This window comes from Gadus macrocephalus, chromosome 8, assembly GCF_031168955.1.
Source record: "Gadus macrocephalus chromosome 8, ASM3116895v1".
In the NCBI taxonomy this organism is placed as follows: Eukaryota; Metazoa; Chordata; class Actinopteri; order Gadiformes; family Gadidae; genus Gadus; species Gadus macrocephalus.
Window position 1 is genome coordinate 16,752,156 of NC_082389.1, and position 27,431 is coordinate 16,779,586.

General features: G+C 45.0%; 2 protein-coding genes across 4 annotated transcripts; both read right to left on the minus strand.

The window, feature by feature from the left end:
- Window positions 1–84: 84 nt before the first annotated feature.
- On the minus strand, window positions 85–15,210 carry LOC132463401 (segment polarity protein dishevelled homolog DVL-3-like). 2 transcript variants are annotated; one of them, XM_060059546.1, is made up of 15 exons: window positions 14,581–15,210; window positions 12,538–12,607; window positions 10,732–10,847; window positions 9,753–9,865; window positions 9,072–9,204; window positions 8,099–8,192; window positions 7,571–7,640; window positions 7,250–7,389; window positions 6,370–6,446; window positions 6,073–6,140; window positions 5,527–5,676; window positions 4,124–4,255; window positions 3,538–3,705; window positions 2,553–2,774; window positions 85–1,538 (listed from the first exon to the last, which is right to left on the minus strand). In XM_060059546.1, the coding sequence occupies exons 1-15, from the start codon at window positions 14,739–14,741 to the stop codon at window positions 1,165–1,167; spliced, it is 2,088 nt and encodes a 695-aa protein (XP_059915529.1). In that variant the 5' UTR covers window positions 14,742–15,210; the 3' UTR covers window positions 85–1,164. The 2 variants fall into 2 exon arrangements, with proteins under 2 accessions (XP_059915529.1, XP_059915528.1); XM_060059545.1 differs by having other exon boundaries at window positions 9,753–9,886; window positions 14,581–15,131.
- A 652-nt stretch (window positions 15,211–15,862) lies between these two features.
- copb2 (COPI coat complex subunit beta 2) lies at window positions 15,863–27,195 on the minus strand. Of its 2 annotated transcripts, none has more exons than XM_060059543.1 (22): window positions 27,035–27,195; window positions 26,458–26,595; window positions 25,932–26,018; window positions 25,565–25,691; window positions 25,018–25,166; window positions 24,486–24,632; window positions 24,279–24,378; window positions 24,015–24,157; window positions 23,345–23,544; window positions 22,993–23,103; window positions 22,787–22,875; window positions 22,535–22,641; window positions 22,049–22,192; window positions 21,165–21,295; window positions 20,610–20,817; window positions 19,918–20,028; window positions 19,422–19,636; window positions 17,485–17,623; window positions 17,150–17,287; window positions 16,933–17,010; window positions 16,583–16,759; window positions 15,863–16,386 (listed from the first exon to the last, which is right to left on the minus strand). In XM_060059543.1, the coding sequence occupies exons 1-22, from the start codon at window positions 27,035–27,037 to the stop codon at window positions 16,291–16,293; spliced, it is 2,838 nt and encodes a 945-aa protein (XP_059915526.1). In that variant the 5' UTR covers window positions 27,038–27,195; the 3' UTR covers window positions 15,863–16,290. The 2 variants fall into 2 exon arrangements, with proteins under 2 accessions (XP_059915526.1, XP_059915525.1); XM_060059542.1 differs by having other exon boundaries at window positions 16,583–16,762.
- Between the last annotated feature and the right edge of the window lie 236 nt (window positions 27,196–27,431).

The window sequence follows — 27,431 nt, forward strand, 5'->3', positions numbered from 1 at the left end:
ATCCAGCAAGTTGTAAATGTCTACCTCCAGACAAAAGCAAGGAAACACGACTGTTGAAGACCACAAAAAGACACAAAAGGCAGGTTTAAGTCATAAAACTATATTTATAAATAAAAAGACATTTGCTCCTTGATAAAAGTAGTGAGAAAGACATGGTAAGAATTTGTTTCCACTATACATTATCACAAGACAGAGACTGAAAATGCTCTGGATTAAAGATGAAAATGTAGTTATGTCGTTTAAAAAAATGACTCTCGAAGCTGGACGCTTATGTTTAGTGTTGAAAAATTAAACTATTTGCAGCAGACTACGTATATAATAAAAACAAATGCATTCACACAGAAAGAAGGACCTCAATGCTCTTTCTCTACATACTCCTTTTTTTAAAACTTCTTTCCCTCTTTAGTCAGGCAAACATATTAAAACATTTTTAATAAAGTTGACAGTGTTCATTTCAGCTTTCTCTCACTTCTTTTTTTTTCATCTTTCCAAGTGATCCGTTGTTAGAGGTCAAAGAAAAAGGGGGGACTGAAGAAGGGGAAGAAAGGAGGCAGAGAAATAGTGAGTGAGGGGGGGGCAAGTTGTGGGGAGGAGAGGACAGAGACATGTGCTCCGATAAGGAGAGCAAGAGAAACGGCCAGGGAAGAACAAACGATAAACCATTTCAGTTAGAAAAGCGCCGAGTCATGTCCTCCGCCTGTCCGTTCCTCCACTGCACTCTTCTCTTGATCCTCTTCCTCCTATCAGAGAGGAAGCCAAGAGAAGTCCGCCAGTTTCATCTTCCTGGGGGGGGGGGGGGGGGGGGGAAATCGGGGAGGGAGGGGTCTTCTTCACTGAAGAAAAATATGGCCACTGCTACGGGGAGGAAGTCGGGCGGGTAAAAGAAAGTAAAGAAATTAAAGAAATTATTCTCTCAGCAATGAAGCCAGACATGGGCTCATATCTCAAAAGGGAGAACAGGATCTGAAGACATTGTGCTGCTGTGCTGCTCTCAGCTGTGCTGCGCTCACCCCCCACCCCCCCCCCCCCTCCTCCCTACCCTCATCTGCCCAGTCACCCACAGGAAGCACAAACTGTCCAACGCATGGGGTTGTGGATATAGGGGGGGCAGGGGACGGGGGACGGAGACGGGACGGGACGGGGACGGGGTGGCTGTGACCGTCATCACATGACATCGACAAAGTACTCTCCGGGGTTGCCGACCGCCATGCGCAGGGACTGGCGGGAGGCGGTGAGCTCCGGCGGTACGTTGACCAGCTCCCGGCCCGGCGGCGCCCCCGGGGCGGCCGTGGGCGTGTGCGGGGGCTGGGGCGGCAGGCCCGGGGGGCCGTAGATTAGCCCGGGGGGGGCGTAGGCGATGGCGTGGGAGTGGTGGGAGTGGCCACTACGGTGGCTGAGGGAGCTGCGGACACTGCGCTCGCTAGGGGCCGCCATGGAGCGCTCGCTTGGGGCCCGGAGGCTGCGGACCTCCGACTCGCTGCCGCCGCTGCCCCCGGACTTGCGGCCCTCGTTCTTGCTGCAGTTGGACCCGCTGCTCCCTGCGGGCGGAGAGAGGGAAGCGGAGAGAGTGAGACTCAGATGGATTTGAATACAAAGGGAACCGCGAGAGGGTTGACATGTGCACGATTATGATAATGACAATAATAAAGTAATAAAGTTGAGACTACAAATGGTGAGCTACAGTCACAAGGACAACAATGAATGCCGCTTCCTCATTCGAGCTGGCGTGGATATGTGTATTATATTAAAAGGGACCACGTAGAGTTTATAAACAGAAATGGCACCATTTGATGCACCTTACTAGATTATAGTAAAGATAATTCACACGTGTAGCCCCTTGGAAGGTCAAAACAAAGAAAGTACAATAACAAACAGGACAGGGAAGACATAATAAAGAGATACACAGAAAATAACACACAAGACACTCATTACCGAACTACGCACAATAGCAGATAACAAATGTATACATGTCAGCAAAGAGCAAGTCATAAAGACCATAAGATCAAATTCAAGGTCAGTGAGCACAGTGCTGTGCAGCTTTTAACAGGCTATTTAACCTGGTGACGACAGTGCTGATAGAGCTGCAGCTCCACACATGCTGTTCCACTGCATAGCGGCTTTTACAGAAAAAGCTGATTGCCCAAATGCAGTGTGACAAAAATGGTGTGGTACGGTCACGTGTACAGGATAATCTTGAGGACCTAATAGAATGTACTGAGCCAGAATACACAAATTGGAAAAACGTGTGAAACTCTCGAAGCTCAGTACAAAATATTTCTCCATTACCCTTCAGTAATGAAAATGCAAAGGCCTTTTTGTCTGCAGTTTTTACAGTTTGTTTGAATAAGAACTCAAGAGCTGGCATGGGTGTACAGCCTGCCCCTAACATGCAATGCAATAAGATGATTTATAGCCCAAAGCAGTTGGAATGACCTTTCTAAGCAACCACATATCAGTGTACCAGTAGAATAACAAACTGATACATGAAACGGACACACAATCTCTCACAAACACACACACACACACACACACACACACACACACACACTCACCACTGTGCTGGCTCCCGGCGCTGCCTTGGCCAGGGCCCCCGGCATAGGGCTGGGGCAGGTCGTGGGGGGACTGGGGATTGTAGGGGTGCGTGACGGGGAACTGGTAGGGCATGGTCATGGGCCAGGGGGCCGCTCCAGGGTGGGGCAGAGGATGGAGGATGTCCTGGTCGGACGCCCCGCCGCTGGAGCCGTCGTGGTCATGGAGGGACAGGTGGGCCATGTCTGACGGGGACAGAGCCGGGGTTATGAACATCACCCTCTGATCACCATCCACATCAAGCTAGTTTAAAGCACCACAAGTAGGACAAATAGCACAGAAACAACGTGAGCTTAAATCCTTCTCCATCGTATGGATTCAATTATAGTACTTTGTAATAAATTAGAAAAGGAAAAAAAATATTTTAATTTATGGTAGATATATTTCTCATGGAAATGTTGCCAGTACATTTTTAGACAACCATTATTGCCCAAGAGGTGCATATTAATTGCTCTTCCTTTATTCCATCATTTCATTTAACTATCAATAATACCACTTTATTGCACAAGAAAAAAAAACGTACAGTATTGATTTCGTTTTATATGAACCCACAAATTACACCATGCACCGTTTAGAGGCCCTACCATCTGGTAGAAGACGGGGGTCCCTGAAACTCAAAGCTCTGAACAGCTTTATCCCTACAGCTGTTGGGACTGCTTAACAGTACCTTCATCTACACACTATTTTCATCCACTTGCACTGTAATGTAAAACTATTAATTTAATCATTTAAAAAAGGTTTGGAAATTGGCCAGGTTGTTCATTGCTGGCAGCTGCAGCCTACTTGAAATACACCCGACATACAATACTACTACTACTACAGAAACCCCCCCCAAAAGAAATCCTAGAACAAAGTTACATTTAAAATCAGCCACAGACGACGGCTCCCATGACAACATAACTGGAAAACACAAACAAAAGGGTAACCCTTTTACAAGTTTCAACTTACTGCCGCAGACGTCCCCAAAGATGTAGTAGCACTGCTCAGAGAAGGTGATCTTGTTGACCGTGTGTCGGATGTAGCCGGCCTTCAGCAGGTTGCTGGCATACTTGCGGGCCTCCCGGCGGTCCGAGAAGCCTTCCACGTGGTGGAAGAGCCAGTCCACCACGTCGGACCCTAAGGGGGTCAGTGCTGGGTTAGAACCTCACGTTTGGCCATTTGGATGGACGGTGTTTTCCTTAACGGACCCGTCTCTCCGTCATTGGATTTGATGCTGTGAGGTCCTCAAACTCTTCAGTGGATAATACAATTTAAAAAAAGAGACTTATCTATCACTGTTTCTCATGGAGGCCGCTGCAATCAATGTACTATTGTACTAAACTCAGTGATGTGCAAATCCAAATGATTTAGTTTACAGAATATCAGTAGTTGGCCTAAAAATTTGAATGTTTCTAAAAAAAGAAAGAAAAAAATGCCAAAGTGTATGCAACCAAAATCACCACACACAAAGACATGGCTTGAAATACACACAGTTATCAAGCAGCAAGGAAAATGCATAGACACAATTCGACCATGGTCAACTTGTTACACCTACCAATAAAGGCATTGGCGATGGTGATCTTTAGCCACATCCTGTCGCGCACCTCCAGCCCGGATTCTGGAGTCGCCATCGCCTTAGCGACAGTAGCCATTTCGGTGTGGATGGACAGGTGGAAGTCATCGAAACCTGTGGTGATTCAGTGAGGGTTGACACAGTGAGCTAGTTAGAGGGGTTGCCATGATCTCCACGGCTGCAGTCAAGGACGTCCTGTTCTAGCTCGTCTACGGCAAGTCGTTTGACCTCCCTTTGGTCGTGACCTCAGCTGCATAAATCTGGCCAGGGCCTTTCACCTGAGTGTTTACACTTACAAGTTTGATGTCACAAAAATATATGATACTTCAATGGTACTAGGAAACCAATTAAATGGGAATAAGGAAAGTCTTCCGTCAAAGAAAGGTCTCATACCTCCCCAGACAGAAGATATAAAGGTAGATATTTGACTTCAAACATAATGGGGAGATGGGAGCTCTGTGTGAGTTATGGCGACAGGGGAGTTATGCTGAGAGGGAGGCTGTGGGACTGAACAGGGATCGGGCTGAAAATGGAAAAGTCTTGGAATGCAGCAGAAGGGCGGGGCCCGGGCTTAACAGGGATAGGATTTATTTTAGATTACAGGAACACACTGATAGTGGAGTTTCCTCAGGGGAGACATTAAACATGCCAGGGTTTGGGGACCAGAGTATGGATTTGTGTATATGCACACACTAAACAACACCACTACCGTCTCTAGGAAATACTATTCTAATAGCATCTCTAAAGCACTTACAAGCTCTTATCTCCGTCCTATGAGTGTGTCACTGTTAAGAGCAGTTAAAAAAAAAAAGGCATGAAGAGAAAATAGTCATCAAAAGAGATGGTCCATCGCAAACTTCTAGAAGGTAGGCTATAGTTCCAGTGTGTGTGTGTGGTGTGTGTGTGTGTGTGTGTGTGTGTGTGTGTGTGTGTGTGTGTGTGTGTGTGTGTGTGTGTGTGTGTGTGTGTGTGTGTGTGTGTGTGTGTGTGTGTGTGTGTGTGTGTGTGTGTGTGTGTGTGTGTCCAACCTAGGCTACAAATTTATGGTCATTTTTGTGTTTGAAAGTCTTGGGCTGGCGAGTGTACAGACTGGCCACTAGGGGTCTCTGAATCCTCAGCTTTCAAAGATAAAGACATAACAGATCATTGTTCTGTTTGCTATTTAGCCTGAAACTGAACGATCTGCAGATATGATGATATTTGCATATGCCACGACGTTGTGTTGAAGTGTCATAACATCTTTATCCAGACTTGTTTATACATGATCATACAACTTTTACATGTGACAACATTTAAGTCCTTGCATTTGCATCCCAAATTGCGGACAAAAATAATTCTATAATGAAAACCCATAGGACCCCGGTTTGAAGGTTAACGTGTCTCACGTTCGGTCTCTGGGATGGAGCTACTGATGGAGGAGCTGGTGGAGGTGACGGTGCTCATGGAGGGGCTCATTCCATAGGGAGGGTACACCCCCGTCATGGCTGCAGTGTGGGACACCCAGGCTGCCGGGTCAATGGGCCGGATGGGCTCGCCTGGAAGGAGGGGGAGGAGTCAGGCCAGCATTCAAATGCATGACTAATGACCGGTCCTTAGTGTGAATGTTACTCAACAATGGTAACAATCACAGAGACACTACTTCATTCAGCACATTAAACATTTAAATTAAATTCATTATTAAAGCATTTGAAATTCCGGCTAGTTGGAATTAATTCAGCTCAAATCAAAAGAGGTAATAATGTCCACAAATCTAATCTAAATCTATGAAATAAAATTAATTAACTTTTTTTTAAAGTCTTCTAACATTCCCAAAAGAGCTAAAGAAGGGAAGAACAAAAGCCCAAGCTAATGGCTAACCAAGAAACAAAAAGGTCAGGGGTAGAGCAGCGAAGGAGGGACTGAAGGAGCGGGGAAAGGAATGCGAGTCTTACTTCTGGGCAGAGCGAAGCAGCTGCGAGGGTTGGGGTCCCAGCACTTGGCCACCGTCAGGGTAATGGGCCTGACAATAAACACAGCCGCCCGGGTGACACACTGCTGTTAACACCAGGCTGACAACACACACCAGGCTACACGCCTGGCCGCTTAACAGCACTCCGCTAAGCCCGGCGGATTCCCACCCGGCCGACCGGGCGGAGGACCCACTGTGTCTATATTTGTGAAAGGCGCTGAGAGTGGGAATGCCCTTTGCATATGAATCCACACAGACACTTGGGATGTCGGTCACTCACCCTGGCTTGTGCACAATGTCTCTTAGCACCCTCACCGCGTCGTCGTTGCTCATGTTCTCAAAGTTGATTTCGTTCACCTAGAGGTATGGGAAAGGACACGGGTTACTAGTCAGCCATTGTAACCTCTTTGTGAACTAGTCGTATGTGGCTTAAGTGAAGAAAAGAAGAAAGTATCATGTGCCAGTGTTCTTGGAATCATTTATGTTTAAATGATTATGTTCATCATATACCGGTAAACATAATCTTTTATTTATTATGCTAGGCTTTAAGAGGAGCAATGCCTTCAACTAAAATATTCTGCCAGTCACAAAACAGAACTGGACCGTAAACAGACTGGGAAACTGCTTAACCCAGTTTCTTTGCATGAGATTTGAAACCGCTACCACATAGATCAGATATTGCTGTTGGAGCCCAATGAAAACACAGCAGATTATTTACCCCTCTGCTCAACCTGTGACTTCACGTTCTGTTATGAAACGGACAGGAGAGTGAAAACAGGAAGCTGAAGGGTGGGATCAGGCTAAAATAAACAGCCGACACCACCCAAAATAATAAAAGTCCTGCGTGTTAAAAAAAAAGAAAAAAAAAAGGGAAAAAAAAGAAAAGTTTTCTTTCAAACCATTTTAAGTATGAAATCCCCTTCTGGATCCCATTATATCAGACAATGGCAACAATTAGCTGCCAGCCGTCTGGTCAGAAGAATGCGTGGTGTTCCCCCCCCTTTCTTATAATTCACCTCCCCTCACCTGCAGGTGCTTGCACTAAAGACCATCCTCTCATTCTCTTGGTTCGAGTCCCAGACACGCAACACCACCACAAAAGGGTTTTTCCCCCCCACCACTGCTCTCACACCGCCTATCGCCCCATCTCTGACACACACCTGCAGCAGCATGTCCCCCGGCTCTATGCGCCCATCTGCGGCCACGGCCCCTCCCTTCATGATGGATCCGATGTAGATCCCCCCGTCTCCACGCTCATTGCTCTGGCCCACGATGCTGATTCCCAGGAAGTTGTACTTCTCTGTACACGGGGACAGGAGGACGAAAGGGAAGAAGTAGAGGCAACAGAGCATGAATGGAAGGGCTCATAGACGTGACAGAGAATCGACTTTAAAGAGGTGTGTTAAATGAACAAATGAGTTAACGTTGTTTGAATCCCGGACGTGGCCTGAGCCAGCGTGGGAAGTAGGACCGCTACTTACCCATGTTGAGTGTGACGGTGATGATGTTCAGGGACATGGTAGAGTCTGTGATGCTGCTGAACGAGGACGACTGCCGGACCCAAAAGGTGACAGTTCAGAGGATTAACAAACCAGATAGTTTAGAGTTCTGAGCAGTGCTGTTCAACCCAGAGCCGTAACGTACACAAGTCATGACTTGCTTTTCCATTGATTATTCTAAATTGATATCAGTTGGTATTATATTACGTTTGCCAAATCCTACATGGTCACAATCTGAGCATTCCTTGAATGGGGATCTCCCTGTCTATTCTTAATGCTTCTTTTTTTTCCAACCAAGCTATAAAGAGTTACTGGCTTTTGCAGTTCTTTGGGTGAGGGCCAGAGCCTACGGTTAAGAGGTGCAGTCAAACCCAACCATTTTATTATGAGCATATTAACCCCTCCTGTGACTTCCATTGTGAGGCAGGAGCTACATATCTAACCCTTGAGCCCGAGACGTGCTGCTGTCCCATGCCCTCCCCCGGGTGTCCCTCGTGGGCGTGGTCTCACCCGGTCCATGTTGGAGGTCTTGGGTTTTTTGCGCCGCCGTCGCTGGTGCCGTCTCATCAAGCGAGATGAACTCTGCTCAGTGGAGCTGCTGAACCTGCAACCCCAGAGAGAGACGACGGCCGTTTAGACGATGTGGCAGGACAGTGTCGTGGCCAGGCTGTCCCTACTGCCAGCCAAAAAGGTATGCAGTTGGATCCCCTTGTCCACAGAGTACCTGGAGGCTAACCCCTCGTATCTTCTCCTTAACGGTATGGACCTGAATTCACTCTAATTCACTTTGGATAAAAGCTTCTTCTAAATGGTAAATTGGAAAAAAGGTGCAAGTGAGGGCTAGCAACCCTAACCCTTCAACAATTGGTATTATGATTATGTTCTGTTGAAGCAAAAGCCTGTTAATACGCCTTCCATGGTACATGGGAGCAAAGAAGTCTGGTCATGGGTTGTGCTCCAAAGCCAGCTTATAACTCGATTCTGCTTGCACACAGATGTGCAAATGAATCCAAGCGAGGTCGCTGAAGGATCAGTTGGCTAAACAATGCAGTAAAGTCTTACTTCTCAAGCTCCTAAGGCTTTGACACAAATAGTCACGCAGAAATGTGTGATGTTTATCCAACTTGGGATTTTACCATAACGACTCCAATTTTCCCAACTTTGTTCAGTGGTAACAGACACGACAGAGCTGGAGTAGAAGACTCAAAGACTATTGTAGTCTTTGAAATCTTATGAAAGAGGCGAGGCCGAGTTCAAAGGCGTGCGAACACCATATGATTCCAATTCTGCTCGTATAAGACTAAAAGCATGCCGATTTGAAAACAAGGCAAGAGATCTAATAGAGACGATTACTCTGCTTCAACTCAGCTCGGAGGGAAGATGAATAATGAAGTAAATATGGTGAAACGTTGAAAGAGTGAGCGTCACGAGGACTGCAGTTTTGAGGGCCGGAGCTCCGGCCTCCTGGGATGTGGAGTCTGACCTGCTGGTGGCGTCGTCGTCCTCCGAGTCGAAGCAGGAAGTGGACTCCAGCTCGCTGCTCATGAAGGACGAGCAGCTGTCGTACTCGGGTCCCCCGCGGCCCACCCCCCGCAACGAGAAGCCGTTCTTTCCACCTAGGGATGGGACACACACACACACACACACGCACACGCACACACACAGACACGCACACACACACACACACACGCACGGAAAGTTGTAGTTAGCAAAAAAAGAGAAGAAGGAAAGAAGCTTTGGTTACATAAGAAACAAGGGCTGTTTGTCTGGGCCGCCTGAAAATCGAGCAGCAATATCTAATCAGCCAAATGAAAAGCCCCACAACTTCCAGTTTGGCTTTGAACACTAAATACGGTTTCCACAATCCGTACATTTATACGTTCTGACCTCTATGACCTTGGTGCCATAGGATGACACAATTTGACACGGACAAACCTAGGAAGTAAGATTTAGCTTAGCTAAATGAGAAATGGGGGCGTCTACTAAATGACCATTACATTATGGTTTTTTGGGCTCAGTTCAACTGTTACAGTGGGAAGTTAATTAACAGAAAATTTCAACTCAGTTTGACATATTTATACGAGTGTTCATGCCAGCCTTGAGATAAAGATATGAATAAATAAAGTAAAAGGTGAATAAATCAGGCCTTGCAGGCCTTGCTGACCGTGGTCGTTGTTGTGCTTCTTGCGGGGCTTCTCCCTCTCCCTCCTCTGGGACACCACGGAGCCCGTCTCCGTGGCGTTGTCCAGCGTGTCCCGGCCACTCGCCGCCTTCCCACTGCAGGACAACGGAACAGGACTTCAATAAGAGAGGAGCAAACACACCAACACACGGTAGAGAAACACATGGTCAGCATCAAAGAGGACACGAGGTAATGTCCACAAACACAGCTCCTCTTTTGTCTTATTGCTTTTTAAAACGTCCTGTTATACATCCTACCCTTTTCGGAAAACTATAATCAACTTTTTTTATCTGCACTTGGGGTTGGATTTCGATGCCAGCCTGAAGCCATTCAAATGGGTTCAGGTTATATTTGTCAGGTACAACGTATCGTCTTTGTGTTAGAGTGCACTTTTAGTATTGATTCTACAGAACTTATTCCAAAACATTGTTCCTACATTTGTTTCAAACAGACTCAGTGTCTTGTGCCTGCAGCTATACAAGGTAAAGTCAGCATTCCTTGGACTTCAAATATACTTCAATGCTATTATGATTGGAAATAATAATATTTCACACAGCTTGACGGCTGACAGGATGGCATTAGAGCAATTTGAGTAGGTTGATGTTTGGTTCTGGGAAGTCCCTTTATAAGTCTATTAAGATAAGTAATTGGTCATATACGGCTAAAACTATGCCTGAGCAGCACAAAAACATTGAAGACCCTTTGATATAATTAGTCAAACGGAAAACACTGCATTGAGGGCATACCTGGGAGTGATAATAAATGACTCACGACATTGCAGAGGATAAAGAAGACTAAGGAGTGAAGGAGAAGGAAACCACAAAGGATAGAAAAGACAGATTCTTGCTTTGAGTATCGTTCTCAGTCAGCTCCTTGGCACCACAGCTCGTAAGTGTAACCCTGCTCCCTGTCTCTTCCCGTCTACTGCACACACACATTGCTACACAGGGAAGGCACTGACTGGTAGGAGGGCGGTCTGGACTCCCCGATCCCGCTGGTCCTCTCCAGAGGGGGTGGCTGCTCCGTGCTGTCGGCCACAGAGCCCCCGTCGGACTGGGCACCGTCCCCAGAGACCAGCTGTGGACCAATGGAGACAGGATAGGTCAGAGAACCATGGGACCCACAGATAAGAGGCAGAACCACCAGACCCAGAAAATTCAAGAACGGCGGTCAATTTAAACCATTTGATAACACTAGGCCACAAGCAGTGGTAGGGCGAGGCCAAATTCTGAGGAAGTATCCTTGAATTAGATTTTGATTCCATAAACGACAAGAGACAGATTGATGATGCTGTAAAGCCCAATGAAAAAGAAACTGCCTCAGTTAAGCCACTCATAATTTTGTTCATGTTTTTGAAGTCACCGAGACAGAAACCAGCCGTGGACAGTAGTGTACTAACAGTCTGACAAAAATATATTGAACATTACAGAATATACATTTCTAACTACATAAACTCTTAATAAGTCTCATGACATGTGTTCTGCGCAGAGGAACCTGACCTATTCATAGTATAGGCTTTATAATTAAGCTGGGTCTTGGAAGTTTCCTCTCAACATCCAGCCTACGTCATTTCATTTACATCCAGCGTATGTTTACATGTTTCAGTGTGTGCTTTCAGTATCGTGGGCAGTGCCAGTACCAGTAGCAACAAACCAAATTAGTAATACACAGGCAGAACCGCCAGACACAGAGCCAGTGGCAGTTGGAAGGGGCGATTAAGCCCTCCATCTTGAGCGATGAGATGTATAGTGACGACAGTGACCCAGACTCTGAGTCCCCCCTAGAGACCAATCAGTCAGATCATCGCCTGGACAGATGAGCACAAGGAGGCCATCAAAAAGCAACGCATTGGGCCTGTAATTACATCTCAATGCTAACCACCTCCATCCTATCACCAGCAGCTTAACGGACACATTCTCTCCCATGTAAATAGACCCACAGACACACGCTAGTACAACAACGACAACAAGAGAGAGCGCAAGAATAAGGAACAAAAAGACTGTCTGGAGCGATTCTTGGCCTTGTTTCAGACACGTCGGGCTAATATAAAGGACCACAAAAAAGACGGAAAGAACCCCTCCATAAATCTAAACACACTGCATTCAATCAGTCTGACACTTCAGCGCCCTTACAGCGAGACACAAAAAACCGTCCATCTCCAGCCCTGATTTCTCTCTGGCCCGGCTGATTCAATCTTCTCGTAAGGCCGCTTTCAGACAGCCTCTTTATGGAGGAGTATTTCCCCCCTGCCCCCTCATCCTGTGATTTTAGTTGGTCTTCTAATCCAATCTCCATGGGGTGGAGGGAGGAAGGGGAGAAGGCACACCAGGGCCAGATGTCTTGTACATGTTATGGACAGCCATGAATTAGTGCCCTGTTTGTCTGTTTCTGTGGAGTCACTGCTTCTGCGTGTGGTTTGTGCAGGCTTGCGGGGTGTATGTTTAATTACGGACGGAAGACGGAAACAGTGTGTATGAAATTTTGTATGCCGTTGCCAGTCGTTTAAAAAAAAAAAACACAACCAAAAATGAGCAAAAAGTGTGTGCGTGTCTTATTCCTAAGGTCATTAGGGGATAATGATATTACCACATTATCACACAGATACATGCGGCCTCTCCCTAGAGACTGGATGACTGTGGCCGTGGCCTGGCCAACAGATGGCCGCACACACACACACACACACACACTAAAACAAATACTCAACACTGTCCAAATTTAGCCACCACAAACACAAACCCCCTCTACATGGTACATTACTTGAACGCACCCATGACACGACACGTCCATTAAAACAGGGCAGCTTGGCGTTGTCATCGGAGATCTCCTCCTTCACCACCCTGCAAGGAAGGCACAGCACTGAATCAGTCAATCTTTACGCATACAGAAAGTAAAAACACTTTTGAGATAGTGGGGATACAAAGAAGTATGGATTTGATGGCGAACGATAGGGACACTGTAAATGTTGAAGACACCGTGCTCTTTTATATGCAAAAAACAACAACTTTTAAACCATTAAGCCGTCAAAACAGTAATAAAACACTGCTTTTGGCAAGCAGTGAGACCCATGCACTTAATAGTTTAAGAAAATAAAACGGTTTCCTTCTGAGGTCATAAAACAAAGCATGCCTCAAAATGTAACCAAATCTTTCCAGAACAGTTGAACCAATATAAACATGGTTGGTTATAAATTTGCTTTTTTTAAACAACATTGATCTTCTAATATAAAACATGGCCTTATATATACAGATGATAGTTAGGGAGGGAATGAAATGACAACCCACAAAACTATTAATGTTCATTCAAATTTAAGGAAAAATAACTTAAGGTCGTTTTTTTTAAACACATGGGTACTTCAACTTTACTAAGGAATGTGTGAAATACAGGTTGGAGTCTTGGTGAGAAATACTCAGGATTTAAGTGTTCTAGTCCATGTAAGAATCCAAGGGTGAGATATCTTTATGTCAATCACAACATCTCATAGGTTAGCCAACAGCCCACTGACCTATAAAATACATCTAAAACAGCAAATTAAACTCAATTACATCAGGTAATTAGCATTCCACACCGTTTTCTATAGGCAAACAACCTTTACACTAGTCCTCTAGTGGAGCTGCAAAAACATCAGAACTTGTAGCAAGGTTTTGCCTCAAGATAGAAAATAATCAGGTGAGATCTATCTGGTTTCCACAATGGGGGTGTTAACATGCCATAGACTTGGCAGTATCAAGTCTTCCTGTAAGTAAGCCGAGGTGGTCACTACGCGCTCAACACAGTCCTGCTTGTAATGGGGCACTGATCTCCATTCCCGTTTAACAAGTTATCTTTACTCTTGAATTTCAAAGTACTCTAGTGGGTTCAAACTATGTATTTATAGAATCAACTACTTTATTTACACAAGTGATAATTTTTTGTCTGTTTGATTAAAGCAATATTTTCCGTTTTTAACAGCCTATAAGCTGTGCCCCACCCATGTATGCTATTACTGGATCCACATATTAGGATGAGAACTTTGAAGAAGTAATCACAATTGAAAAGTGTACCAACATCTTTATGTATAACAATGTAACATAGGTGGGCACGGTTGGTGGTTTGTCTAAAGTTCTGGGGGGACTTGTCACGTTTCACGCAAATGAACATGATCATTAAACTGCCAGAGTGATAAACAGGGCATTCCTGTGTCCAACACTAAATTCCTCAAGACTAAAAGACAACAGCAGGGGCCTGCTGAACGAGCTGACTGACTGGTTGTTTCCATTCTGACATTGGCTGGTTAGCCAAGCTTTACGATGTAAGCCATCCATACGGACTGTAGTAGTGTTCATATATATTGGTAGTTTACAACAACGGTTTTCTGGTATGCTTACACTCCATACAAAACACGTCCTATTGAGCACTTTAAGGGAGCGATACGTTAGGGTAAGGGCACACGATGTCATTGGAATCCGAGAAACACAACGAACTGCAAAACCATGCAGTGTAAACAAACGTCCCTACTAGGTCCGGGACCCCAGCCCCGGGGGACACCAGCCCGGGGACCGCTGGACCACAGCCTGAGGGTCACCAGCCCGGGGACCTCGGGACCCCAGCCCGTGGATCCCGGGACCACAGCCCGGGGACCCCGGGACCCGCTATGCGCTAGCAGCTAACAAAGGAACGGCGACTCAAGCCGCAAGCTAGTGGAGGTTAGCTTCCATAGGAGTGAATTATAACAGGACCGCCAGGTCGGGTGCGTTTGAGCCGAGGAACCGACAGCACATTGGTGAGGCCTATGTCATTCCAGTATCTAGCCGTACACAAATAACAACTTTACCCGAAATCATCGTCCATGGATTTAAAGAAGAACTTGTAGTTGGGTTTCTTGAGGACATTTTTGAAGTCTGCGAGAGTCACTCTGTCCGCCGGCACAGACAATTTCACCAAATACGGTGTTTCCTGGTCGTCGAGGTGGTAGATAATCTTGGTCTCCCCCATCTCAAACAGCTGGGGCGAGACAGTCCGAGTGCATGAACCCGTCTGGCAGGCTCCCTCTCGGGCCCCGGCTCCCTGTGGCGTTGCGGCCGGGCCGGGAGACTCTCAGTGGCTCACACTCGCCGGACTACGAAGCCCAGTCCTGAACCCTTTCACGCCAGCTTGCTGCGCCTGCTTTTCCAATACAAATGCACCTTGCTCGTCCAAAATACGGTCCAAACTGGGGTCGACGCTTGATAGTTTACAGTCTGATATTCGGAAGCACCAAAAACGCCATGGACTCTGACCAAAATTGTTAAAAGAAGCTAAAACATAAACAATCTCGGACAGCTCGCTAGCTGCCAAGCTCGTTACTTTGTTGCCCACGAAGCACTGCTGCTGTCAAGGACTCTTCCGACCCTGTCACAGTGGTGCTCCCTCTACCGGAGAGGAGGAGTGCGGCAGACAATAAACCCCTTCTACACCGATCCCTAGCATTGGAGGTGCACTTAAACCAGAACATAAACCTATTGTGTGGACATGATATGCATCGTTTCTTCCATTAGACTAGCTATAACAAAATTTCCTATTTGGTTTTCCATACATTGGAACACATTTCTGTAATATCTGGAATAATATTTTTTTCTTCCCACCCAACTCATCTGTTAACACACGGTATTTTATTAAGTATACTACCCAGAGTATAGTGTGTTCTATCTACATTTTACCGATGACCATTTGCTGATGCTATTAAATAATAGAATAATGTTATGGACCAGAGGACACATAACTCCAGCACATTTTCAGTGCATTTATAAGAACTACATGTTTCTTTCTTTAGATTGTTTTCTATATCCCTTTCTAAAGAGGTCAAATAAATTATCATTTGTAATAGCAGAGCAGGTTATTAAAAAATGTGTATGTATTGTTTGTGTATGTTTACATTATTTGATTTTAAATTATTTGTCACGTCCAATAATGCATTTTTCCTTTCTTCAAGACATAATTTTGTCTAAAACTGCCTAAAACTGCCTCGACCTCCAAATATAGCTTATGTTACCAAAGTCCAGTTGCCCATAAAACCTTCATATGAATATACTTCAATTATAATGCGAGTAGAAACAAGAAAAACATAAAGACAAAAGTGAATATTTACAACAATTTGCCGTTTATTCGACCAACTGATAAATGATGTACAACCATAGGCCACATGAGAGTCAATACAGAACTCATTGCAAAGGCTCGTTAGTGACAGCAAAACAATGAATGGGGTACAAAATTTTATTCTGAAATAGATAGCATTTAATTCCTTCTACGAAAAAAAACCTAAAAACCTTCAAAATGCTTTGACAGTGGCTGGGCAGGACAACGAAATACATTTCAAGTAACAAACAAAACAAATTACCTTAAGAAATGTTGTGACTGTGGCAGGGCATGACAGCAGAATAACTTTTAGGCAACAAAACAAAGAAGAAAATATAGAGGTGTGGGGCAGGGGGGGTTTGGTCTCTCATAATTCATTAAATAAACTTTGCAGGGGGTTAGGGATCGCTTGGGGCTGGAGAGACGTATCCTAGTCATCTAAAAAGTCATCATCCAGGTTGACGTCTGTGGTGTCGATGTCATCCAGCTCCATGTTGTCCAGGTCCACATCCAGATCGTCCAGAGACTGGGAGGAGAGGAGAGGAGAGGAGTAGCGTAAGGGATATGTACACACAACACAGGGTCAGACTTCTTGATGTCCCACTTCAAGAAGCCGTGCATATAATGTTTACTCAACAGTTCAGGGAAGACTATTCCACAATGAGATAAGAACGCCTTATTAGCCAAACGGTTCACAGAGAGAGAGAAAAGGGAGACCCTACCTTATCTTTCTGTGACGAGTGAAGGGCTTCCTCCTCTTCCTCGGGAGTCTCTACGGAAGAGGCTGATGGCTGCGAGGGTGTCATGGCCGACACAGCCGCGACCACGGGAGCTGAGACCGCCGCCATCATAGAAGCCATCATTCCGGCAACTGGGGTCGCCTTGTCACCGTCTTCTGACTGCTGACCAGGGTGACAGAGAAGTAGTATGAAGCATAAACACTGGCTGTTCGGAGTCCCTCATTATCAACCTGTAATATGTCCTTTATTGATGTCAAATGATGTGTAGAGTAAGTAAATAAATCAGGGTCTTAAGAGGGACAATGCGTAAAGAGGGGGGGGGGGGGGCTCACCGTTGTAGTGGGGGTAGGGAGCACCCCAGTGGGCTCATATCCCTTGGCCTCCTCTAGAAGGTTTCTGTCTTCATTGGGCTGAGAAGTATGCAAGACACAAGGTTTCAAAATACAATGGTGTGAGAGTGGCAAATGCACCGTAAGAAATGTCCCTCATTAATGACGACAATCCAAATAAAGGCGATACAATTTAATCCCAGAGCCTCCCGTAACTGACCGTCACCAGGGGGTAGTCGGTGGCGGGCCTGGAGGTCCCCAGGCAGGTCTCTCTGAGGAAGTGCTCGGCTCCGAAGGACTCCCTCAGACCAGGGAACAGGTTCTCGTACTCTGTGGGGTCTGCCAGCGACTCGGCAGCCTTTCAAACCAAAACAAGGGCACAATGGTGAATAGATGTCGTCTAACATACATTCGTTCATTTTTTTCACATTTTCAAACCCACAGATAGCTCAAAGCGGTGCACAATGGTATATGGAAATTAATAGAAACAGAAGAGATATGTCAAGCCTACTTGCATAAGGACTTCTAGTCGATGTTGCTGCTTGTCGGACATACCTTCTGGTTGACCTTGGCCAGGTTCTCCCTCCACAGCTTGACCACCCGGGACACCTGGCTGGGCAGGTAGGTGCGGGCCAAGAAGGCCGCCTCTGGCAGCCGGTTGGTTCTGATCAGCAGCTCCAGACACTGATCCAGCCTGGAGGGTGGAACCAGGTCATAAAACGGATCAGAACACCAGTCCCATCTCTGGCCCACAACAAGGACCCCCAAACTACATTGAATACAAATATTCAATGTAGTCCTACTTAGAATGTATTTTCCATAATACTTTTTAGGGCCCGACCGATATTGATTTTTGAGTGCCGATGCTGATGCCGATTATTTTCAGAGAAAAATTACGATTACGATTTAATCGGCCGATAAAAAACAAACAAAAAAAAACACATAAAACGTAGTTTTTGATACCTTAAATATACTTTAAACACTTTTGACGAATATGTGAATTGAATGCAGAATCTTTGAGTGTTTTAGAATACATTTACAGTCAAAGATGAGTGTAATGTAAAATGTAAAATAAATAACTAACTCCCAATGTGCTGCGCTCGTGAGCAGTGACTAACACGTGCGTGCTGAGCAGTATGGTCTCACCGTTAGAGTCTACAGTAAAACAAATTAACATGGCCTGGGACCTAAAGAAAAACAGGCACAACATGCTCAAACAACACGTCTTGTGTACATTGGTGAGGTGAGCGCGCAGCTGCCTGAGCGAGCGTGCTTTCATGTTGTACGGTAAAATTCAATCTCCTCTTTTTTACTCCAGCTAAAGTTGTTAGTTAGTTAGCAAGGCGAGTAGGAGCGCAATCTGCAGGATACTAATCGCAATAACATTTATAAAAAAATAAATAAAAAAAATCGGTTGTAATCGGCGTCTTTATGGCCGATGCCGATTATTTTCAAAAAGGCTATAATCGGCCGATTAAATCGGCAGGCCGATAAATCGGTCGGGCCCTAATACTTTTACATCCCTTGTGTGCAACCGTTTTGCTCCTATGGACCTCTCTGTGTGGTAACCAAGGTCACCCGTTCAGTAGGGCTGGCCCGAATGCCATTTTTCAGGCTTCGAATACTCGTTGGTTTTTCCAAGCGAATATTCGAATACTCGTTCCAGAAAAACACACTATCAAAAACAACATTAATAATCCCTATATACTCCCTGGAACCGATTTTGACAGTATCTGCATATGTTGTTGAAGATTTAATAGCTTTTGAACGTTAATTAGTAGGCCTAAGTAAGTTGGAGTTACTTAGTTTTTTCCCTGTGGAAGCGAACAGCTGTTGTTCCGTACCAAATCAGCTGTCCTCTGCCATCTCAGCCCTTGCGGGAGCTTTTCAATTCATTCTGTAACGTGCATCTTTTCAGGGAATTTGTACAATAAATCCATAACAAATACCGAATATTGATTGTCTTATGTGTCCATATTATATCTATTATATTGACCGGGTATTCGCAAGACGCTCACGCTCTGCAGCAAGCCAGTCACAGTTGATTGGCGCGGCGCTGTACAGCGAACGTAAACAAACAACTAAGCTAAGGTTAGCATTTCACTAAGCATTTATTTTCCTCCCGAGATCCCGCTAATTTTTTTATAATGTAAAGGGAAATAAGATGTATTCTTTCCACCTCTCTCGCTTCTCTGCTTGGTGTCGCTTATAGTTTGCCTCCCTCGCTCTGGTAACGTCCCGTACGTGTAACAACGAAGCTCCGGATACTGATTTAAGCTTTGAATACTAATTTTCCGAACGAGTATTCGAATATTCGAATAATTCGGGCCAGCCCTACCGTTCAGGCCTGTGGTAGAGAAGGTAGCTCATATTCGAAAATTGTGTGTCTGGGGGGGGGGTACTTTAGTTCAGCATCAAAATATTTGGGGCGAGGTAAGGAACAACACCTGCAGCAGACAGCCTGCCCCTCTCTCACTCTCCAGTGTACTCACTTGCCCTGCAGGAAGTAGGTCATGAAGGCCACGTTGTTCTTCCCGTCCTTCTCGGCTCCCTCGGCCAGCTTGCTCACCATGGTGGCGTTGCCCGAGGCTGTGGCCAGCAGCAGCAGCCCACCGTAGTCCTGGGCGTGGTGGAGGCACTCCTGGGCCAGCCCGAACTGGCACTTACTGATGGCCAGCTCCGCCAACTGCTTCCACTTCTGCTCCGCCTGTGTGGGAGAGGGGGATGGGAGTTTGTCAAGCGGTGTCATGACAACCAATTTCCCCTTGACGACCGGTCGCCTTTACGAGGCTTGCTCTTGTGAAGAAGAAAGTGTTTAAACTCGATTCGGTTGAAGTTGGCTACATTTGTTGTTGGCTAAAGTTAACCTCGCCATTAAACCTCAATTCCTATGGTAACGGTTTTCAGGGAGTTTTATGGTAAATATAATCAACTATGCTATTGAATATGATTGAAATACTTTTCACCCCCCGAATGTTTGGAGTTTACCTCGGCCTCTACGGCCAGCTGGTAGGCTGTCTTCAGCTCCCCCAGGTTCAGGGCCAGCTCAAAGCGGTGCTCTGGGTCCATGGACACAGCCAGGGCCTGCTGCTTGAAGCCCTGCGCACACACAAAAACACACCTTTTACACTTTGATTCGATCACAAACCACCAGCAACTCTTCTCTAGTGGTGCACGTAGACAAGGGGCTAAGTTGCTTTTCTTGAACGGAAAATATTAATATCCAATAAACACATACAAGTGTATGCATATGCGAGTAGATCAAATGTTTGATCAACTGTAATTGATTATAATTAGTGCTGTCAAGCGATTAAAATACTTAATCGTATTAAAACAAATTCTATGCTAAATATCCCTTGATTTCTTTGTCCCATTAATTGTTCTCATTTTAATGCACTTATCAACATGGAGAAGTGCATCGGCTTGCCTTGTGCAAATGTTTTTTTATTGATAACAACATTGGCATATACTGATCAAAACAGGACGATACAAAAAAAAAGCCTATAGGGCAATTAAACGATGAACATACAAACATACTTCCCTGAACATAGCAGTCAGGCTACTGCTTCTTTGTTTTGAGGCAAAGAAAAAATAATAATAATTGGTTTGCGTTAACGCCGTAAATAACGCGTTTAACCGACAGCACTAATTATAATATAACAGCTCTGATTCCTGCTCACCTGTTTCTCCAGGAAGTGGGCCACACGGGTCCTCTGCTCCTTGGGGATGGTGGGCAGGACCTTGTCCGCCATGCCGAAGTCCCTCCGCATCACGGCGGTCTGGTACTCCAGGACGGACACCAGCAGGGAGTAGGTGACGATGTTGAGCTCCTTGTCCCCCAGGTAGAGGCGGTCGTCCTTGGGGATGTAGCCCAGGAGGTACATGGTCCTGCCATGGGGGGAGGTCACACATGAACCAGGTCAGCTCCACACGAGAACCCAGGCAGAGAGCCCCTCACGGCAGGAGGAGGCCCTTCATAAAGGAGGACGCTGGCAGACCCGACTGTTTATGCCAGGCTGGTAAATTGTTGACGTTGAGAATGTTAATGTTTGACTTGGGTGCAAATAATTTGACTTCTCTGGCTTCTATCCATCAAAGCTGCAATGCAGAAAGCCTGACTCTTTATAATCCAACAATAATATTATTGATACAGAACTACGTATCCCGTGTTAGTCTATAACTTAAGTGTAATCTTACCATTGCGCCTTTTGATTTACTTCAAAGAGTATCTGTACCTGTCCAGGTGAGCAATAGTGACGATCTCTCCTCCTACGAAGTAGTTGAGCCTGTTGACCGAGCTGGTGTAGATGAAGCAGTCTCCAACCCAGAGCCCTGTCTTCACTATCTCCTGGATTTCTCCTTGGACCTTCAGGGAAAAGGAGACCAATCAAGGCTTAGAATGGCCAGCTATGGATGTGAGGGAATTATAAGATAATCTTTACTGGTCTTAAATATTAGAATATTTACTTAAGAGACCCTTTTATCCAATGCAAAGTAGGGCTTTGACTTTTGCCCAAAAATCATATTCGAAGTTTGTTTGTTTATTCATATTAATATTCGAATATTTATGAATAATATTTTGACCATTAAATGCCTTCAGTAAGACCTGGATTGGGATTCGCAAGGTTTGTTTACCGCGTTGCTATGGTTACCGGTCTTGCGTGTTCCAACGGTTTATTAGGTTTCTAATAAATCGCTGTCTCATCAATACTTCATTCACTGCCTCTTCCGTGGTGTTCATGACAATATTATGAAGAGACTGCGTCGGGTTCTCCGACGTCTCTCCCTCTTGGCCTGCCCGAATATTAGGGGCTGCCTAATATTCGTTCGAATTTTGATTTATTTTTTGATATTCGAATTATATTCGAATAATGAAGTTCGGAGTCAAAGCCCTAATGCATAGTGGGGTTATATCCCTCCGATTATAAATCAAGAAATGTTTAAACAAAAGTCTTTCCTGCAGTGAGAAGGTATAGATAACTTTGAACAAAATTGTTGACTACAGTGAAAAGGTAGACAGCACAGGTTAAACCTCCAAGACATTGACACTTACACAGTCCTATTTACATAAACTAAAAACAAAAAACACACACACACACATACTAATTTGCACACTTACCTCAAAGGCGTCCTCAATGCCGTCCTCCGTGACCCCCTCGTTGGACTCCTGGGAGGCAGCGACCTTGTCGGCCATGTAGCGCAGGATGAAGAAAGACTCCTCTGTGGCGATGCACACCAGCTCCCCGGAGTCCGCCCAGAAGATCTGCAGCGGGCAGGAGAGAGAGAGGGGGAGAGGGAGGGAGAGGGAGCACAGGGACAGGAGAGAGAGGGAGAGGGAGAGGGAGAGGGACATGGAGCACAGGGACAGGAGAGAGAGACTGATTTATAGGCCCAATCCCATTTATACCCCTTACGGGAAGGGGAAGGGGTAAGGGGAAGGGGTAAGGGGAAGGGGTAAGGGGTAGAAATGGGATTGGGCCATAGTCTAATAAATAGACATTACAGGTAATGTCTCAATGACTTTGGCAATCACTGCATCACTGCAAAAGCTGCATGCAACTAAAACTAGGAAGTGTTTCCCCCATTACTCTAGGAGAAGTCTTACGTGTTTGGGCTGGATCTCAATGCGCCGGATGAGCTCCGTGTTCTCCCAGTCGTAGAAGGCCAGGCCGTTCACCGACCGCACCCCGAGGAGGAAGCCTCCATAGATACCTGTGGGGAAACGAACCACGCCCATGTTTACACATCAGCACAGGCTACATGTGGAAGAACGGCAACCAACATTTTGTCACCAGGAATAATATATATATATAGCTATATATACAGTATATATATATTGTATATCCATTAAGATTACCTTCAGCGCCAAAGTCTGGCTTGAAAGATTTCTTCTCCTTGAAATTCTTGAAGATTTTGACGATGCTGGTGCTTTCTCGGATGGCATATCTATACATGACAAAAGAACAAAGAAGAAAGAACGTTACATTTTTTATTTATTCTTTATTGCTGTGATAAAGGGCAAGTTCACAAAAGGAGAAAGATGCCATCTTCTCAGGTACGTACTCTGAGGAGTCGTGCGCCCACACAAACTCCTGTGCCGAGCCGAAGCTCTTGTTCCTCAGGGCCATCGCTGTGTAGATGATGTACTCTCCATCCCCACACACCACCACGAACCTGAACCACGGGCACAGCACACACAGGGCATGACTCACCGTCACACTGCAGTGCTAGTACAGGTGTGAAAGGACATCCCAGACCACATATACATGAAAAGGCTAATTGAGGCTGTGCATATCTGTAGGTTACTAGTTGCTGTAGTAACAAAACTGAATAACATGTGTTTTAGAGATTTGGTGTGTGTGTGTGTGTAGGTGCCAGTCTGCCCGTCTGTCTGTCTGTCTGTATGTGTCTTTACCTTCCGTTGGGGTTGTGCTGGATGGTCTGGGGGTAGATCTCACAGCTGCCCATGTCTTTGACAGCCAGGGGCAGCCTCTCTCCGTCCTTGATCTCCGTGTCCACCATGGCCTTCAGGTTGGCCTGCTGCACCTCGCTGTGCTTGGCCCAGATGATCTTGCCATTGGCGTCCATGGACATAGCCGGCTCCTCACGCCCGAGCTAAGCAGTGTGGACAAACATTGGGGGTGAGGCGTGACATATTGTAGCAGACTCGGTTGCAGATGCGGTAACAGAACTCTTTTGTAGAATTTTGGTTTCGGTTACAGAAATATAGTTGGTAATTTTTTTTCAATCATAAAGGAATATTTATTAAGTAAATTTTGAGTAGTGGCTACATATTCATATTTTTCATTGCTTTGAATAGACACTGAATGCATTAGAATGCAATTCTAATGATTGTAATAAATTCCCTCTATGCAAACAGCTTTACAGCATTTAAAGCCTGAAGGCTGTTTCCTCTCCATTGAGGTAAAGGACACACACCCATATAATTTCTAAGTGCAGTAGACGGCATAACCTCCTAAACTAAATGCTTCGCTCAAAACGTCTAGCCTTTCTCTCCAGATCTCACATTAAGAAATGGTGAGTCAATATGACTGGTAACGAGCAGTGCTCTTTACTAAGGTCACCTTGATGATGATGCTGCCTTCGTCGTAGCCCAGGGCCACGTTGTTGGAGCCCCTGAGGCCACACACGCACCACACCCGCTCCATGCCGTAGTTCAGGGTGCTCTCCAGCCGGTAGGTGCTGGAGTGCCAGATCCTCACTGTACCTGGACATGGCAGAGGACAAATCGGGATTGAGTTGGAAACAACACAACTTGGGAGAGGAGTTGCATTTGGTGCAAAGTTTTAGGACAAATGTTGACGCGTGTGTGTGTGCGTGTGTCTCACCATCCTCAGACCCTGTGATGATGATGGGCAACTCTGGATGGAAGCTGACACAGGAGACATTCTGGGCATGACCTTCCAGGGTCTGGACACAGGTCTTGTTCTGGAAAACAGAAAGGAAGAATTGTTATTATGGCATTATAATTTTATTTTTTATTGACATTATGATTCCTCTCAAACCCTTGTGGTACAAGGCGTGGTTATTCCTACCTGGTAGTCCCAGATCTTGACCAGGCGGTCGTCGGCTCCTGATATGAGGTAGGGCTTGTCCCCTCCACTGTAGTAGTCAATGCAGTTCACTCCTTTCTCGTGGCCCTCCAAGGTGAAGTTGGGCGAGGAGGAGCCGAGCTGCCACACCTGTTAAGACATCGCAGGGGGCCATTTACATTTTTGGTGCCTTCTATGTTTGATGGGAGTAAATCTAATGGGAAACTAGGAGCTTATAGTTTGATTTTCCCCCTCTCCCTCTCCCCCTACCCCTTGCCCCCTAGAAAGGTTCAGTAACTATTGGTAAAGATTCATACTTAAATAAGGCTTGTATTCAATATGATTAAACACAGGACTTTTTATTTGTGATTACTTTTAAACCACCTTAGATCGAATACATAATCCATTAATTTAATCGTATAATAATGGTGTGTTAATCCTAATGTAAAGGTAACAGCATTAATACTAGAAAAGGAAGGCCACATTACTTAAATAACAGAAAAAATGTATTGCAACAAAGGAGATCTGTTCGTACCTTAATGGTCCTGTCCAGAGATGCGCTGGCAAACTGGTTGTTGTCTTTGGGGTTGATGACAATCTGCATGACGTAGTGAGTGTGCCCCTCAAACACCTGGCTGCATGACCACTTCTTGTCCCAGTCCCACAGCTTGATCAGCATGTCATCTACACACACAATCATACATTATTACAAATAAGTGTGTTTGTATCCCACTCTAAACAACTACACTTTGAGTAAATGTGGCTTCTTCCAATGAACATGCCATTTTGTATTTTTGGGTATAAAGTATAAAGCGGAGCCGTATATATAAAATATTAAGTCAGGTTAAAACAATAGTAGATTGGATAGCAAATGGGTAAAACATGGGCATGCTCATAAATGCATTATTAGTGTTGTTTCAGCGGTGTTGCCTCAATATCAGGGTGCCCATTCCTTGAGGCTTTAGCAGATTCTCTCCGTCCCCCCCTCAAAAGAAAAACTATATTTTGGCACTACAAAGGGGCTATTATGGTCCATTACTCCGACCTGGGTCAACAAATGGAGGGATGAGATTGATACGTACCACTGCTGGTGAGTATGTACGGCTGAGTAGGGTGCACAGCGATGCAGCGGATGTAGTCAGAGTGGGCTTCGAACATGTGGACCCGCTCTAAGGTGTTGTAGTTGAACACACGGATCTGCATGTCATCCTGCAGGTTAGGGTGGAGGGAGGAAGGAAAGTTACAGACAATATGGCATATTTTCAGAATTGATGAAAGAGAAAAGCCAGGATAAAGATAAGATAATATCCTAATGTTAACATAATATTGATGTAGGCAGTAACATAGTATTCATTTTGGAAACAAAGAAAAAATAGACTGAAGTATTTCCTTTTAGGCTTTCATTCAAATAAGATAATCAAAGCTAATAAGAAGGGCTATCCCCCTTACCGCTCCAGTGATGACCCAGTTCTTCCTAGCCACGAACTTGGATGCTCTTACAGGGAGGTCACACACCTCAAACGTCTTCACTAGCGTCTAAAAACAGAAGGTAAAAAGTGCAGTTTCTTTAAAATAGTAAGTAATTAGAATGAGTTAATAATAAAATAATAATAATAATGCATTTATTAGAACAATGTAGGATTTAATTAAACAACATGTAAGAGAGCCTAAACAGTTTGTAACCAACATTAAATTAAAGTTTAACTATATTATCAAAAAGGGAAAATTATTGTTTTGTCTTGTTTGGCACAACAACATTGAACGAAGAACTAGAGCGGAGTTCCTCCGCTCTAGAAAGCGAGATATCACCCTTAAAGACAGATGTGCGAAAAGTGCATATGTTATGCATACTTATAACAGTTTGAGGATGTACACAAATAAATGGTGTTGTTCTTCGACTTTCAATTAAATCACAAGCAATTGAATGTTCACAGTTACCTATGAAAAAGTCTTTATGTTATTTGTCCGATCGTACCTGTGTTTCGTGGTTCCACACACAGACACTGCCATTGTACAGGCTGGCCAGCATCCATGGCTCGGTCGGATGAAGATCCACACTCTTCACTCGATCCGACCTGGCCGTGAGCCTCCTCTTGATGTCCAGCCTCAGAGGCTAAACGACACAGGAGAATTACATCCATCATTTTCTACATAAACACTGGATAGTTTGTCAAGATGCAGTCGGAAAAGTTGGTGAAATGCTAAAAATGCTACAATCTGGCAACACTGTTCCTGCTGTCAAACGGCTCATCATCCTACGAGCTGGCTTGACAATAGCATGTCAACGTTAGCTTGCCTTATGTATTCAATAGATATACTTCTCATGTAAACAATAACACACACAGATTTGAGCTCATCTCATTTCATTTATAACATTCTCAAATGTCATACATAGATTGTCAGACGAGGTCGTCCCAGGTCTGGTCTTGACAACTTGTTACAAGCTAACACCACGTAGCTAGCTAGGCTTTCTAATAAAGGGATACACCTCTGATACAATGATAGTGTCTGACAGTAGTCCAAGACAAAACAATTCAAAAAAAAAATCTTACCATCTTTTATCCCCGCGTTGTCGGTATAGGATGAATTTGTATAGAAGATATTTAAGATACAGGTCCCGATAATGCGACTCAGTGGACACAGCACTGATACTGACGTGGAACTTCCTTAGTCACAATCTCGCGAGACTTCGGCACTGAGGTGGTGACGTGAGACGCGATCGGCGGAGCTGGACCGCGTCAGGGGCCAAGGGGTAAAACAGTGGGTCTAAGTTCAATATAAAATGTCTGTTTATTGTTATGTCGCCCATAATTTCCACACACAAATGTCAGTCTCTAGGTGTATGCTCCATAAAGAAAAGATCTTGCTAAAAAATGCAACAAATGGGCCATTTGTTACTGTTACTTGGCCTACTGTAAATATTGCACTTGTGTGTAAGTGTGATATTGT